Genomic DNA, 14,524 nt, shown 5'->3' on the forward strand with positions numbered 1-14,524 from the left:
AATGAAAATGCAGTAAAATGGACATTAATTCTTAATTTTCCAGAAAGTTACAGTAAAGAAGTTGCTGTTTTCCAACCACAAAGGATAACAAATGTTTCCCAAACTAGTCACAGCTATATAGTATTTTAATGTTGGCCAGACATATGCCCAGAAACTCCACCCTTCTCCACTCAAATTTTTTAATTACTACATACAAGGGCATAGTATGCCATTAAGTGGCATGTGATTTTCAATCTATTAAAATTTGTGAATCACTGCATAAGCATTCAAATAAATAGTAGTTTGCAATGCCAATGACAAAAAACTGGAAATAAGTTATTTTTGTATGAAACATGTGAATCACACTTACAAATGTAGTCTTTTCTAATTACTCTGTGAAATAACTTCTGAAAGTTGTAGAAAAAATGTAATTACAGATTAGACTTCTTATATATTTACTCTTATGCACTGGTTGTTTTGAGTTATTTAGATGTGACCGTAATAAAAACATTTAATTCAAAATTAGACATGGTGAGCTTATCAAATATTACATAGCCCATATTCAGAGCAAAAAAATTCAATTTTAAGACTGTCTAAAACAAACATAGTATGATATTTACCTTAAGTTTGAATTCAAGCTGTGGTAAAACAGAAAGCAAGAGATGACTGTCAATATTGTATAACTCCAGAATTAAGTCAAAGACATGCTCTGACAGATCACTGATAGAAGTTTTCCCAAGCATAAGCACCTGATTAAAGAACTGGAAAGGAAAACAAAGAACATTACATCAGTAACAGAATACAAGTAAAACAGTATACATCTGTGTCTCTTCTAAAATCCTAACTTCGCCTACCACGGAATCAGCTTATAATATCTTAACTAATTCTGAGTAAGGATACAAATTTCTACCTATTAAAATGATAAAAGTGGGGGGAAATGAGTTTATGGAAAGATAACCCTTAAGATGCAATACTTTTTCCTCTCGGTTTATATTCGTAAACTAGAGATGAAAAGCAACACTACAAAAAGGTGCTATGCAATGTTTAGTTTATCACAGCAAGTCTAGAAACAACTTTAACAGAAACAAATAATTCCTCTACCAGTTTCAATTATATCAGATCTTTTGTAGCGTGACTAAATTTAGAGTTATTTAACCACTAGCGACACCATGCTTTGTGTGGCTCAAAAGCCTGTCTCATCATGAACAGAAATTGGTCCAATGAAAGATATTACCTCACCCATCTTATCTCTCTAATGTATAAAGCTGTTAAATGGGAATTTAGACATACAAAGTTATTGTGAGTTCATAAGAATTTATATCCGCAAAGCTGCATTTTTGTACACTGCAGTTATAAAGCAAACATATTGACTTAGGTGGACATGACAATAAATCTGTACTTTCAACTATAAAAGAAGATCTGATAAAATTCTACATTAATATTAAATGTAAACAAATTAAACATTGCTTTACTTTTTAATCATTCTGTTATTTACTACGTACTGAAATATGTACTGTGTGGGAGGAAGGAAGGAAAATGATCATGCCTACCTCATTTTAGACCACAGAACTGTTTCTCAAACTCCTTTTTTAGTCTACCGAAGAACCCCATGCCCAAAGTATGCAACACTGTTCATGCTACTCCAAAACCACCAAGTCCACTGATGGAGCACATTTAATTGGTGCTCACTGCTGTCTCTGCCTCGACTAGGGCACAGCATCAACCACAAAGCTTGTTACCCACTCTACCTGATGAATGTACATCAGATCAGAGCAAATACCAGGCATTAGATCTAAATTTTCAAAAGTATCCACTTTTAGGTACCCAACCTGAGAAATCTTGAGTCTGATTTTCATAAGTATTAAGCACCTACAACTCATCTGAAGTCAAGAGGAGCTTTAGGTGCTCAGTAACTCAGAAAATCAGGCACAATTGTTTTTAAATGGGCACCAAAAAGTTGAGGCACCCAAAAATCGATGGCTACCTTTGAAAATTTGACAACAAGTATTGTGTCACACAATTGATATTGTGCCTTGCAACAGGCAAGCCAGGATAGAGAAGACCCCTCTCCTTCCCAATAGTCAAAAGGAAGAAGAGCACCCTATCAATAACTGAAAGGCTGTATTAACCTGATAGGGAATTTCTTTTTGGATCCTTTGAGAGAAACAGGTGTGATTTGAGGTGAGAGGAAGAACACAAATCTTACGTGCTGCACCTTTTAGATGGGTAAAAATGAACTTGACTTCTTTGAAATAAAAAAAAAATATTAACCAAATATGCCCTTTTCCCTTTGTCAAATTAATTTTTTCACCCCTATGTTTCTAAAAGAACATATCATAGAACGCTTTTGTGCATCAGTATGATCAATTTGCAAGGAAATGTACAGACCTTGGTAAAGCATTTGAACGATTAACTACAAAGCCAGCAGAGGGAGTTCACATGTTCAGTGTGCTATTGTAACATGAATCAAGCCAAATAGGAAAAAAGGGGGGCTTCTTTCATAAGGTGAGAAGCATAAAAAGAAAAATGAGAAACTATTAACTGACCAGGAAAGGATGCACCATATTTACAAACCAAAAAACTGTGTGCTACCCAAAAAAAACACTAAGTCTGTGAACTGGCCTCATGAGGGGTTTTGTTCCGCTGTCCCCCCTCACCCCTTTAAAACAAAAAACAAAAAAAACAAGCAGCTTCTACTGGAAGATGTACATTCCTGATTCAATAGTTGTGTGTCCTCTATTGTGTTTCTTTATTTACCCTACCAAAGAAAATAGGTCTTTAATGCTATAGAATGTACTGAGTGTATCATTCCCCACTTGTGGGGTGTATTTTCAGAACAAGAGAGCTGTGAATGCAAACATTTTTCACCATGAGGGAGGATTTTTATTGCAGTAGCACCTAGAGGCCACAGTCAGGATTCACGGATCCTTTGTGCTAGATGCTATATCTAGCACAAACAGCTTACAATCTTTGCATGTGACAAAGATAGGTGGCTACAAACAGCAAATTGGAAGGTTGTGGAGAGAGAATCAGTGGGACAGGGTAACACTGAAATAATCACATTAAGTATAATAGGCAGCCACAGTACACCAACTGCCTTGCATCGAGACTAGGTTTGCCACATTTCCAAAAAACAAAAATCAAATCAAGGTCCATTCTTGTCTTTCCTTCCTATCTTCTTATCCATGTTAATTAACATGAATCATGCAACCATGAATTATGGTGGAGTAGCAGCAACAACTGAGTTAAGCTTAAGCCCAAGTTTTGCTTAAGCAAGGATGTTAAACTTTAAAAGTTATCTGCTTTATTAATATCAATATGAATTGCTAGATGTCCTTTGCATAATTTTTACGCACACCCTTAATAGCAACCTCTCCAATCTTAAAGGTTGTAAAACACATTTAATATTATATAAGATGTAACGGTTGCTAGTTACAAGAGTATGAGGTCAGAGTTGCAGAACCTTATAAGTGTACGTTTGATAAAGTTGGAGTGCCTATTGCTTTAATCTGTCACAGCTGGAAGTAAATGCAGTGTGGTATTGAGAGCATTGAAGGCTACATGAAGGTGGTAAGGAATACTGAATATTTCCCCTAAGTTTATTTCCATGCTCTTAAGGTTTAGGGTGGTTGAGGTATGCCCTTCTGCAACCTTAAATGTAATAAACAAAATCTGTGTTACTTATAGCAGAACTCACATTTTTCTTATGCTGGATCATTCTTCTTTCTCATCTCTTATTTCTCTCCCTCATCATCCATCTCTTCTCTGAGGTCTTCCCTCTCTATTCAACTCTTAACTATTCTTTCCAATCCACCTATAGTTTTAGATTTGTCCTCCCATCTTTCCTGTCTATTCCTTCCTCTTTAACTCCCTGTCCCCCCTTCTTTCCCATGTGACAAGATAGGTAGTTACAAACAGCAAATTGAAAGGTTGTGGCGTAAGACAGTGGTGTACGAAATCTATTCATGCTCCCGTAGTCCGATCACTTTCTCCATACCTGTAACAAACAGTAGTACATTGCCTACTTTCTTAAGTACTTTAGGCAGAGCAACAGAGATGTAGAAAAATCAAACAGATATGGTAAGGACTGCATGAATACTGCTCTCAATTCTGTGAATCATGCCAAGAATTTAAGAAGCAGTTTAGAAATGGAGGAGAATGAAAAACTCGCAGGTAACACCCCTTGTCAAGCCAAAAGCTTCAACAACATAAGCACTAGGCCTAGGTAATACAGATAGAAAATAATAATATATCCAGAATAGGGCTGTCAAGCAATTAAAACAAAGTAATAGTGCAGTTAAACAAATTAATACAATTTATTTAAATATTTTTGGATGTTTTCTACATTTTCAAATATATTGATTTCAGTTATAATACAGAATACAATGTATACAGTGCTCACTTTATATTTATTTTTATTATAAATATTTGCACTGTAAAAATGATAAGCAAAAGAAATAGTATTTTTCAATTCACCTCATACAAGTCCTGTAGTGCAATATCTACCATGAAAGTTGAACTTACAAATACAGAATTATGTACAAAAAAAAACTACATTCAAAAATAAAACAAATGTAAAATTTTAGATCCTGCAAATCCACTCAGTCATACTTCTTGTTCAGCCAATCACTCAATCAAGTTTGTTTACATTTACAGGAGATAATGCTGACTGCTTCTTGTTCACAATGTAACCTGAAAGTAAGAACAGGTGTTCGCATAGCACTGTTGTAGCTGGCGTCACAAGATATTTACATGCCAGATCCGATAAAGATTTATATGTCCCTTCATGCTTCAACCACCATTCCAGAGGACATGCGTCCATACTGATGACGGGTTCTGCTCAATAACAGTGCAGACCAATGCATGTTCATTTTCATCATCTGAGTCAGATGCCACCTCTCCAACAATGCAGTGTAAACTAATGGGCACCTCTCCAACAATGCAGTGTAAACTAATGGGCAAGACACCAGACTGGAAGTCAGAGACCTCGGTTCTATTCCCAGCTCTGCCACTGACCTGCGGTGCCACCTTGGGCATGTTACTTCATTTCTCTGGGCCTCTATTATCCCTCCCACACTTTGTCATGTCTAGTTAGATTGTTAGCTCTTTGTGACAGCGACTGTCTCTCACTACGTATCAGTACAGAACCTAACTGAATGTGACTAACATGAATGGAACCTCTAGGTGCTATCCTAATACAAAATGATGATGATGATAAAAGCACACTTTGGTTTTGCAACCGGGTCAGGAAATTGTAACAGTACCTCAAATTTGGTAATGGCTTTGGTAATTTCCAAACAATTGAGTATTAGATTTTAAGGGCAATATGATATGGTATTTTTAATGCAGCAGATCTTCACCACCATATAACGGTTCCAAATTATTAATCGTAAAAACTACCTAACCTACAACAAAATTAATAACTACCAATAAATTACTCAGCTCTTTTAAAGATTTTATTTTCACCCACGTGTTTAATCACTTGCAAATCTTGACTTACGTTAGTAATGTACGGTTCAATAGCTTGAGCTGTCCTCTTTAGTAAAGCCTTTGCCAAGTCATATGCTTGCTTGTTTAAATTCTGAAAAACATAAATAGCAAACTTTGATCCACACAATCTTAAATATAGAATTTAAGAAACTTGACATTAACATGTACTAATAAATAATAAATCCTCTTGAATCCCTCAGTAGTTAAAGGGATGCTGTCAGATCAAAGTTGGTCCAAAATTTAGGTTTTGTAAAACACAGCTTGGAAACTTTAGGCACCTAATAGGCAGTGGTGAATGGGGCATTTTCCCAGAGAAATTCAGAAGCATGAACAATCAATTTTCACAGAAACTAAAATTTAATATTTTTAAATTAAGTTTATTGCCATTATGATTGTGAAGATAACCTTCCAAATATGACCCAATGTAGATGGAATCAGTGCTGCCTGTCTTCCTGATCTGTAAACCAGCAGCCAAAGTGCCTGCATCTGCTGCTGTTCCTCACAGCTCTTTTGCTGCTTAGGGAAAGCTGTGTGCCACAACATACACTGGCACTGTAGTTAGTCATGTGAGTGAGACCCAAAAATGGAAGCTGGTGAGAGGCAGAACAGCAGATACCTTCTACCCTTGCAGCCACCAGGCATCTATGTGGGAGGGGTATATAGCAAAGAGATCACAGCCTCACTCTCCTACAGATGCACAGTCTAGATGACTAGAGAGAAAATAGGTTTTGTTTTGTTTTTTCTTCCCCTCTACAACCAGAAGAGGTTGGTGAATACAAACATTCCAAGAAGCACTTTGGTAGGGATCTTGGCACACTTTCCTCTTCTGTGATCCAAAAGTTGGGTTTTGTTTCTCACTATGGCATTGCCCATAAAAACATCAATGGTGGGCTTCCCCTGCCTTTCCCACCACTTATTTCTTGTATCAATCTCTAACTAGTATGTAAATTTTTCAATCCCTGTTGCAAAACTAATTTTACAATAATTTCAGGAGCAGCAAACCAATTAAAACATTCTCCTGCAGCATTTGCAACACCAAAATTGCAGTACTGTTTTAACGCAATGAATTTTTTTTTAAATTACCCTTTAAGGTTAAGCAAACAAATATGAAACTGAAAACTTCAACTGTAAAAAAATCAAATGCTCAGTTCTGATAATCTAGTGTTATTTGCAATAAGAAAAAAAACTGAATAATTTTTAACCTGAAAGAATATAAGATATTATGCAGTTGTTTTTATACTCCATTTAAAAGAAAAAAATAGTTGCAAAGTATCATCTGTATAGAAATCATAGAACCATTGGGTAAGAATGGACCACAAAGGTCATCTAGTCTAAGCCCCTGCCAAGATACAGGATTTGTTGTTTCTCAACCATCCAAGACATAGCTATCCAGCCTCTTTATGAAAACCTCTACTGAAGGAGATTCCATGATTTCCCTAGGTAGTTTGTGCAATATAGTAACATTGCAACATATGAAAGGATATTTTTCATTTTACTCTAAATGTTGTTTTCTAAATTATTCCTAAACAGCATGCATCATCAGAAACAACAGGAACTTACCTGAAAATGGTTTGCTTAATTTCTAGGTGGCTATTTTAATGCACACAGGGAGAAATATATCCTTAAATTTGTAATACCACTCTACCCTTAAACTTTCCAACCCTAAAAATTAGTATATTTGACCAGAAGGTTCCAATCTCAGGGATGGGAGAAAAGAAAGACATTTTTAGTTGTAATGGTACAAGAAAAACACACCATTGGTAAGTAAAAATATTAAAACAGTCAACATAAAAGAAAATCTGAAGACTATGAAATTTTTTTTATTTTTTGAGTCACTGCCTAAATTCCCTCTAAGCTGTGTGGCCAAGCAGCAGTCTATTAAGCGCCTCTACCCCAGCCCTGGACCTACCGCAGCAGTGAGAGGTGCCCCTCCCCCAGCCCCAACCCAGCCCAGCCAGTACCAGGTTTATAATGGTGCCAGGCTCACAATCAGCAGGGGCCCTGCCAGCCTGGTGTTCCACCTTCACTTGCGCTACGTCCCAGCAGCCACTGCACTGGCTCCGTTCTCTCTGGCCCCTCCCTGGTGCTCCTCTAGGACCGCAGGCGTCACTCAATCTCCCTCCCCCCACTCTCCACTCGCTCCTGAGGGCTCCTCTCTCCGCCCTTCACTGCTGCCTACCAGTGACCCAGGGTGTCTGTGGGGAGAGGAGGGAGGAGAACGGGGACACAGCAGCCGCAGAAAGGAGCCCACAGCTGCTGCTGCGCCGCCAGTGATGGACAGTCCACTGCTTTGGGCTCCATGGAGAGCCCAAAGCCAAGGAACAACGCCAGTGGTCCGGACCGCAAACAGACCTGCTGTGGCTGGGGGAGAGGAGCCCCTCCCCTGCCCCCAACCCAGCCCAGGACCTGCCTAGGCCAAGGGAGAAGCACCTATCCTGCGGCTCCAGCCGCAGAGCTGCCACAGCGGAGAGAGGCACCTCTCTCCATCCCAGCCCAGGTGCTGCTGCAGGGAGAGAGAGCTGGGAGGAATCCTCTCTCCCCCTCTGTAGCCATGGGGCAAACTGCACCCCAAGACCCTCATCTCCAGCCCCACCTCAGAGCCCCCTCCCGCACCCCAACCTTCTGCCCCTGCCCTGAGCCCCCTCCTACACTCCGAACCCCTCGGCTCCACCCCCACCACATTAATTTTCTTATGTGCACCAATATGGAGGTGATGTGAGATGTGCACCAATATGGAGGTGATGTATCTCACATCACCTCCATATTGGTGCACATAACAAAATTAATTCTGCACATGCGTGGGAAAAATTAGAGGGAACACTGGCCACTAGAAGAAAATAAAAATTCTCATCCTGAACAGCTACTCGGTGTTTTCATAGAACCTGATCATGGAAAAGACTTGAAACAATAACTGATCTACAACTATCTTCACTTTCTTTCCTTGAGAGATAGGGGCATAAAACTGAGCCACATTTAGCACCTGAAACCAGTCAGCAAGGGGAAATATACTGCATACAATCAACAAAATCAATCACTGGAGACACAAAGTCATAGTTAGCAAACAAAACCCAGAATGAGCAGATGAAGTCAAGATATGATGATTTAATATGCTTTTGAAGATTCTAAAACCATTAAAAAGAGTATAGTAACTCAATTCTCTTGTTTTTAAAGGAGGACTTGGGTAATTAAAAAAAATCTTGATTTTTTTTTAAAAACCACCTACTGTTGTCAAAGAGTTCTCTCACTAATGTCACAATGAAAAGACAAGTCACTCAAGAGATGTTCATTTAGCAGTAATGGGGAGGAAACTAAACTGTATTCAAGAATTGCAGGTCATACAATTTTCCACTTTCCAAAAATAAATTTATTAAAAAAACTTGACGAGTATTTTTTGAAAGACATAATAACTTGCATTTTTTTATATTTAATGGACGCGAGATATAAAGAAAGCCGTTAACCCCCAAAGAGACATAGCAGTAATAATGGACAGCAAATTACATTATAGTCTGCAACATGATGTGGAAGCAATTGCAAGTAATAACAGTAGTAATACAAGACTGCAGGCAGCATACATAGAAACTTGACATCATGGAGCAAGTTACATCTTCTGTCCAGTGAAAACAAACACGGAACACTGCGTTCAAGTTCTGGACACCTTTACCCAAAACGATCAACACAAATCAGAGGGAGTTCAGGAAAAAAGCAACAAAAATTAGAGTACTTTTAGGAATGACTCATGAAATGAAATAAAAACAGCTAAATATGTATAGTTTGACAAAGCAAGTGTTTAATAGGGCTGTGCTAACTGACTATGAACATTTGAAAGGTATAAAACAAATAAGAGGAGAAATTATTTAGGGTGGTACAAGAAGGAACAGCTGTAAGTGACAGAAGGAAGTTAAGAAAGGAATGATAGTGAGATCAGGCTGTGGAAATAATGTCCCAAAAGGTGATGGAAATCCTACTACTTGAAGCATTTAAAACTAGATTTCACAAAGAGTAGCGCAAGTGTACTGTTGGGAGCAAGCATGCTCTAGCAACAGGACAGACTAACACTAATAAGGCCTTACGTTCTTAATTTCCATAATTTGATGCATGGTTCTAATATCATGAAAGTTATTTTACAGAATAATCTAAACACTCTAAAGTGGGTAATTATATCAATTTCTTCCCCATCTATAATGAAATGCAACAGAACTCTATAGCATGATCTTTTATGCACTACAGCAGAGATCGGCAACCTTTGGCCATACATTACAATGGTATTTACATGCCAGATGCGCTAAACATTTGTATGCCCCTTCATGCTTTGGCTACCATTCCAAAGGACATCCTTAAATTTGTGACTGAACTCCTTGAGCATAAAATCTTAGAAATCTTGCCATGTTCTTTTTCTGCAAGTGCTGAAAGAGAAAAACTGAAGCATGTCTTTACCACATAAAAGCACTTTTTTCTTGCATTGATTGATACAAGCCTAGTGGGAATGCTGTAGAATGGAGACAGTTCTCTCTGGAATTTTATAATTTAATATTAGTAGAAGATAAAATTGCACTCTCTTATTCACACACTATTTCACTAAAAAGAACCAATACCTTATAGTACACTAAGGACTAGCATTTGAAGGCATTGTTCATGTCACATCTCTTAATTTCCCCTACAATTTTAGTGAAATTGTATCCATGAGAAATTTATTCATAATCTATATGTTGCAAAAGCCACCAAGAGATTTAATAATTCAAAAGCTAGTGCGAAGATTAGGAGGCATACTAAAAATGCAGAAAAGCCACTAGATACCAAGAACATTGCTGACTCTGCCTGATCTGCTTTTTTAAACATATTAGTGAGCTTTAAATTTTCAGGAATCAGCTTACTTTCAAAATCCCTGAGAACTGACATTTCTGAAAACTGAGCACTTAAAAAAAAAAAAGTAGACTTTATTTTTAATCAAGATGTTTATCTTACTGAGCAGCTATTTGCCAGCTTTATGACCATCACTTGTCATGTCATGTTTAAATATGAACTGTGTTCTATGGGGGGCAGGGAAGAGGTTTACAATTTAGTGAGGCACTTAGCACATTGCTGGGTGTTTTAAAAGATTATGTATAAATAAATTTGTTTTCACCTCTTCTCCACTACTTGTTCAGAAAAGACCATATGGTTTCCCCTCTCAATGATGTCTCGGACGGACGGACGCACACACACACACACAATTTTGTGCCACTTGTGGGTCCTCCTATGATTCTCCTTGATTTTCCCCACTTTGATTTCTCCCAAGATGAAAGAAATTAGATCTACCCCATTTAAGAGGTTTGTGTTGTTTTCCTGTAAAAACAGCTTTGCTCCTGGATGGGTGTTTGTACCAACTGACAAAATTACAGAACTCAGCCAAATAGCTGCCTCTCACCCTGTACGGGTACATAATCTTAAAATACCAATTAATGCTAAAATACTAACAAAGGATTAAATCTGAAGCTAACTGAGTAACGTAAACTATTTACAACAGACTAAACAACCAGAGTTTAAAACAGAAATAAAGGATCACTAAAATATTCTGACTCTAGCCTAAGGCTATGGTTGAAGGAAGAACTGAGTGGCAATTGGTTCACTATGCCCCTTTATGCCCTCGGGGGAGAGGGAGATGGCCTGAGAGCATGTGCAGACCATCAGGAGACTGCTAGCAAGAAGAAAGTTCCGATCTTCAGTGCTAGGGAGCATATAATATGACTGGAAGACAGACAACCACATGAAGAACTAAATTGCAGAGACAGTCAAAACGGCAATTAGCTCCCTTATTCTTTAGGGTATGGCTACACTTACTGTTTGCAGCGCTGGTAGTTTGCAGCGCTGGTGTGTGGCCACACTCACAGCTACCAGCGCTGGTGTGTGGCCACACTCACAGCTACCAGCGCTGGTGTGTGGCCACATTTGCAGTATTTGCAGCGCTGTTGGGAGTGATGCATTATGGGCAGCTATCCCAGCGTTCAAGTGGCCGCAACGTGCTTTTCAAAAGAGGGGGGTGGAGAGGGGTCTAGTGTGACAGGGAGCGGGGGGAAAGAGAGGGGATTTTTGGAGCCAACACTGTGTGTTTAGCTTCCTGCATTGAAAAATCAGAACATGTTTCCGACCCCTTAGTCTTAACTCTTAATTGCAAACAGCCTGCAGCCAACACGACTCCCCGCTGTTTCACTCCCTCCCTGCCTGCCTCTCATTTGATTGTTTACAGCCAGGTACAGATGATCACAGCAAACAGGAGCTCTGTTTTTTAGATAAGCAACGGAGCTCCGATTGGAGCTCGTTCATAACAAAACAAAGAGAGGCTGCATAACAAAACAAAGAGAGTAATTTATAAAAGCATTCTGGGATACATCCTTATACCCTGGAGGCCAATCACAGCGCTGGTGTGTGGCCACACTTGATGACCAGCGCTGCAGCACCAGCGCTGGAATCCTTATTCCCCATGCTGAGTGAGGTGTACGGCCAGCGCTGCAGCCAGGGAGTTGCAGCGCTGGAAGTGCCCTGCAGGTGTGGCCACTTACTAATTGCAGCGCTGGTGGAGGCTTTCCAGCGCTGCAACTCGCCAGTGTAGCCATACCCTTAGACTGAGATACCATCTACCAAAAAGGTTTGCTTTAAAATGTGCCCCTAGACTAAAAATGAGACCAAACTTATTACAGACTTGCTATCTATGTGTACCTGTAATGGTTCTCACTCAGGGTTTGGTATGGAAGCATGGCCTAGTGGTCAAAGCTGCAACTTGTGATCGGCAGGGGGGTTGTGGGGAGGGGAGCCTGAGCCCTCCCACTCCACTGAGCTCTGACCCAGGGCCCTCTGAGCTACCGGTAGTCTGGCAACCAGGGCCACAAAGGCTGCCCTCCCTGGGCCACTTCCTCTCTTCATCCCACCACCCAGGTCAGCTTAGTTCACCACTTTCTCCTGGGCTCTATGCTGCTGGAGCTGTGGGATGCCAGTCTGCTCCCTTTCAGCTCTGCCACCCAAATGAGCTGTTTAACTGTCTTAATTCCTCCATCAGATGGAGCATGTGCAGCAGGTGTGGTGGGGCTGGCTGGGCCCAAAATAATCCCTTAACCCCTTGTTGCCCACTGTGGGGTTTGTACACTCCAAACCCTTATGGAAATACCTGGTATCTCCGCTTAGTCTTTTTGGGGGGGGGCGGGGGGGAGGAAGCAAGGCTGGAAAAGAAAGGGACATGAACCACAGATTTTTTGATGGCTACCCTAACAGCCCATGAGCTTCCCCTGAATTAATTAGAGCACATGATCCATGGTCTCAATGATCCCAAAAGCCCTTGAAAGCTTTTTAAGTTATCAGATGGGAAGGTTGCTACAGGAACCACATAATTATGTCTTATTTCCCCTCAAAGTGTATTCAAACAGGGACTGACAGGAGCAGGACAAACTGAAGTGAAGATATTGTGAAACTGACTGGTCAAATACTGTCAACTGACCACCTATTATTTTACTGTGGTCAAATACCCCTGATGTAAGCACTAGCCTTCCTTTTTGATTGCATCATGATGCCACTGTTAACAAGGCTACTTAAATGTCTTTATCACAGACTTTACTACACACTAATGTCACCTGTTGGGAAAAAGGTGAACTAGCTGAAAGTTGAGTATCTCAATTGGCTAGAATCTTCTAGAACAAACACTGTATGTACATACATCTTTATTTGTATACCGAGCCATCAATTTACATCATGGTTCACAAAGCACATTAAACAAGTTAAAAGACATGATCCCTGCCCCTCAGAGCTTACAAAACTGGCAAAACAAACATACAGAAATTAACACAGAAGGGAACTAGAGAAAGGAGATGAGAGTTCAGTCATTAAACCTTCTCCCACAACACAAAGGGAACAGATTCACAGCTATTAACCCTCTCCCTTAAACAAAAGTATCACAGCTGTTCACCCCTCAACACTTCCCATTCTCAAAAACAACCCACATTAAATGCATATAAATAAGCTTCCACTTCTCCCCTCAACAAAAATTCCCTTCATAACTCCCACCTATTCCCAATGAAACCTTGCAGATATGAAATGTTCTATGCTAATGAGAGGGGTGACATCAAATGTCTGCAGAAGTCCTTCCCTTCATGCTCCATTTCCCCTTCTGCTGCTGAGTCCATTTTTCTGAATTAAAATAACTCAGCTCAATAACTTGTTTTTTTTTTTAATTAGACATAAGTATCTAAGGCTAAGCCTAACCCTACTGGAGACCATAAATTCTTTACTTTTTTTTGTCACTCTTGTTACTGTTCTGATAAATTAGTGGTTTAAAATATTTGACCAGTTGTGACATTATTTGACTGGCCAACTGACTACCGGTAATTATTTTTGGACCATCCTAACATATTCCCTCTCCTGCTGAGAAATCTAAAGGTGCAATGTAGGTCTTCTGTGAGATGGGTCCAAGTTCTCTCTCTAGAAAGTTATAGGTGAGGCCCATTCTAAAACAGCTCTTCTAACTCACGTTGATGCTGGAGAAGCTACAGAGGTGCAGAAGACACCTCAATTTTGTCTTAATTTTTAAATAGCCTATCTGTAGCTCTACTGGAGAGAAAAAGCTCTCTAGGATAGCAACCAACCTATTCTTCATTGGCAAGACAAATCAGTACTGACCTTTGAATAAAAACATTCTACATGGAGCCAGCCAAAAATCTGGAGTCTTCTCTCCTTATGTGGGCATTCCCCCTTACTTCCTCTGACCGCTTGAAATACTGAACATAAATACCAAAGCTTTTTATTATTATTATTATTTTAAGAAATATTTTTGCTGTCTCAATTTTCATTTCCCCCTTTATTTGCTCCTTCTTAGGATGAACTACTTGGCATTTTAAAACAGTTCAAAACACTTAGGGAGAAATAACCTGCTAAATACTTTGTCCTCCAATGATCAGGAGCAAATTCAGAACCTTCTCTTTTTGCAAACAACAAATAGAGGGCAAGCATTGATCTCTCTTTTTTTAATAAAATTGGATTTCTTTAATTTTGGGTGTTTAGAGAGAGATGTAAATAACTAAAATTAACTCTCTTA

General features: G+C 39.4%; 1 protein-coding gene across 2 annotated transcripts in view; it reads right to left on the minus strand.

Moving 5' to 3' along the window:
• The window catches only part of PDS5B (PDS5 cohesin associated factor B), a 220,802-nt gene that overhangs the window by 149,142 nt on the left and 57,136 nt on the right, over positions 1 to 14,524 (minus strand). For both annotated transcript variants that reach the window (XM_045016151.1, XM_045016156.1), the window contains exons 6-7: positions 5,480 to 5,560; positions 600 to 740 (exon numbers count right to left, since the gene is read on the minus strand). In XM_045016151.1, the coding sequence (XP_044872086.1) occupies positions 600 to 740; positions 5,480 to 5,560 (222 nt within the window). The remainder of the gene's footprint in view (positions 1 to 599; positions 741 to 5,479; positions 5,561 to 14,524) is intronic.

This window comes from Mauremys mutica, chromosome 1 (assembly GCF_020497125.1).
Source record: "Mauremys mutica isolate MM-2020 ecotype Southern chromosome 1, ASM2049712v1, whole genome shotgun sequence".
NCBI classification, from domain to species: domain Eukaryota; kingdom Metazoa; phylum Chordata; order Testudines; family Geoemydidae; genus Mauremys; species Mauremys mutica.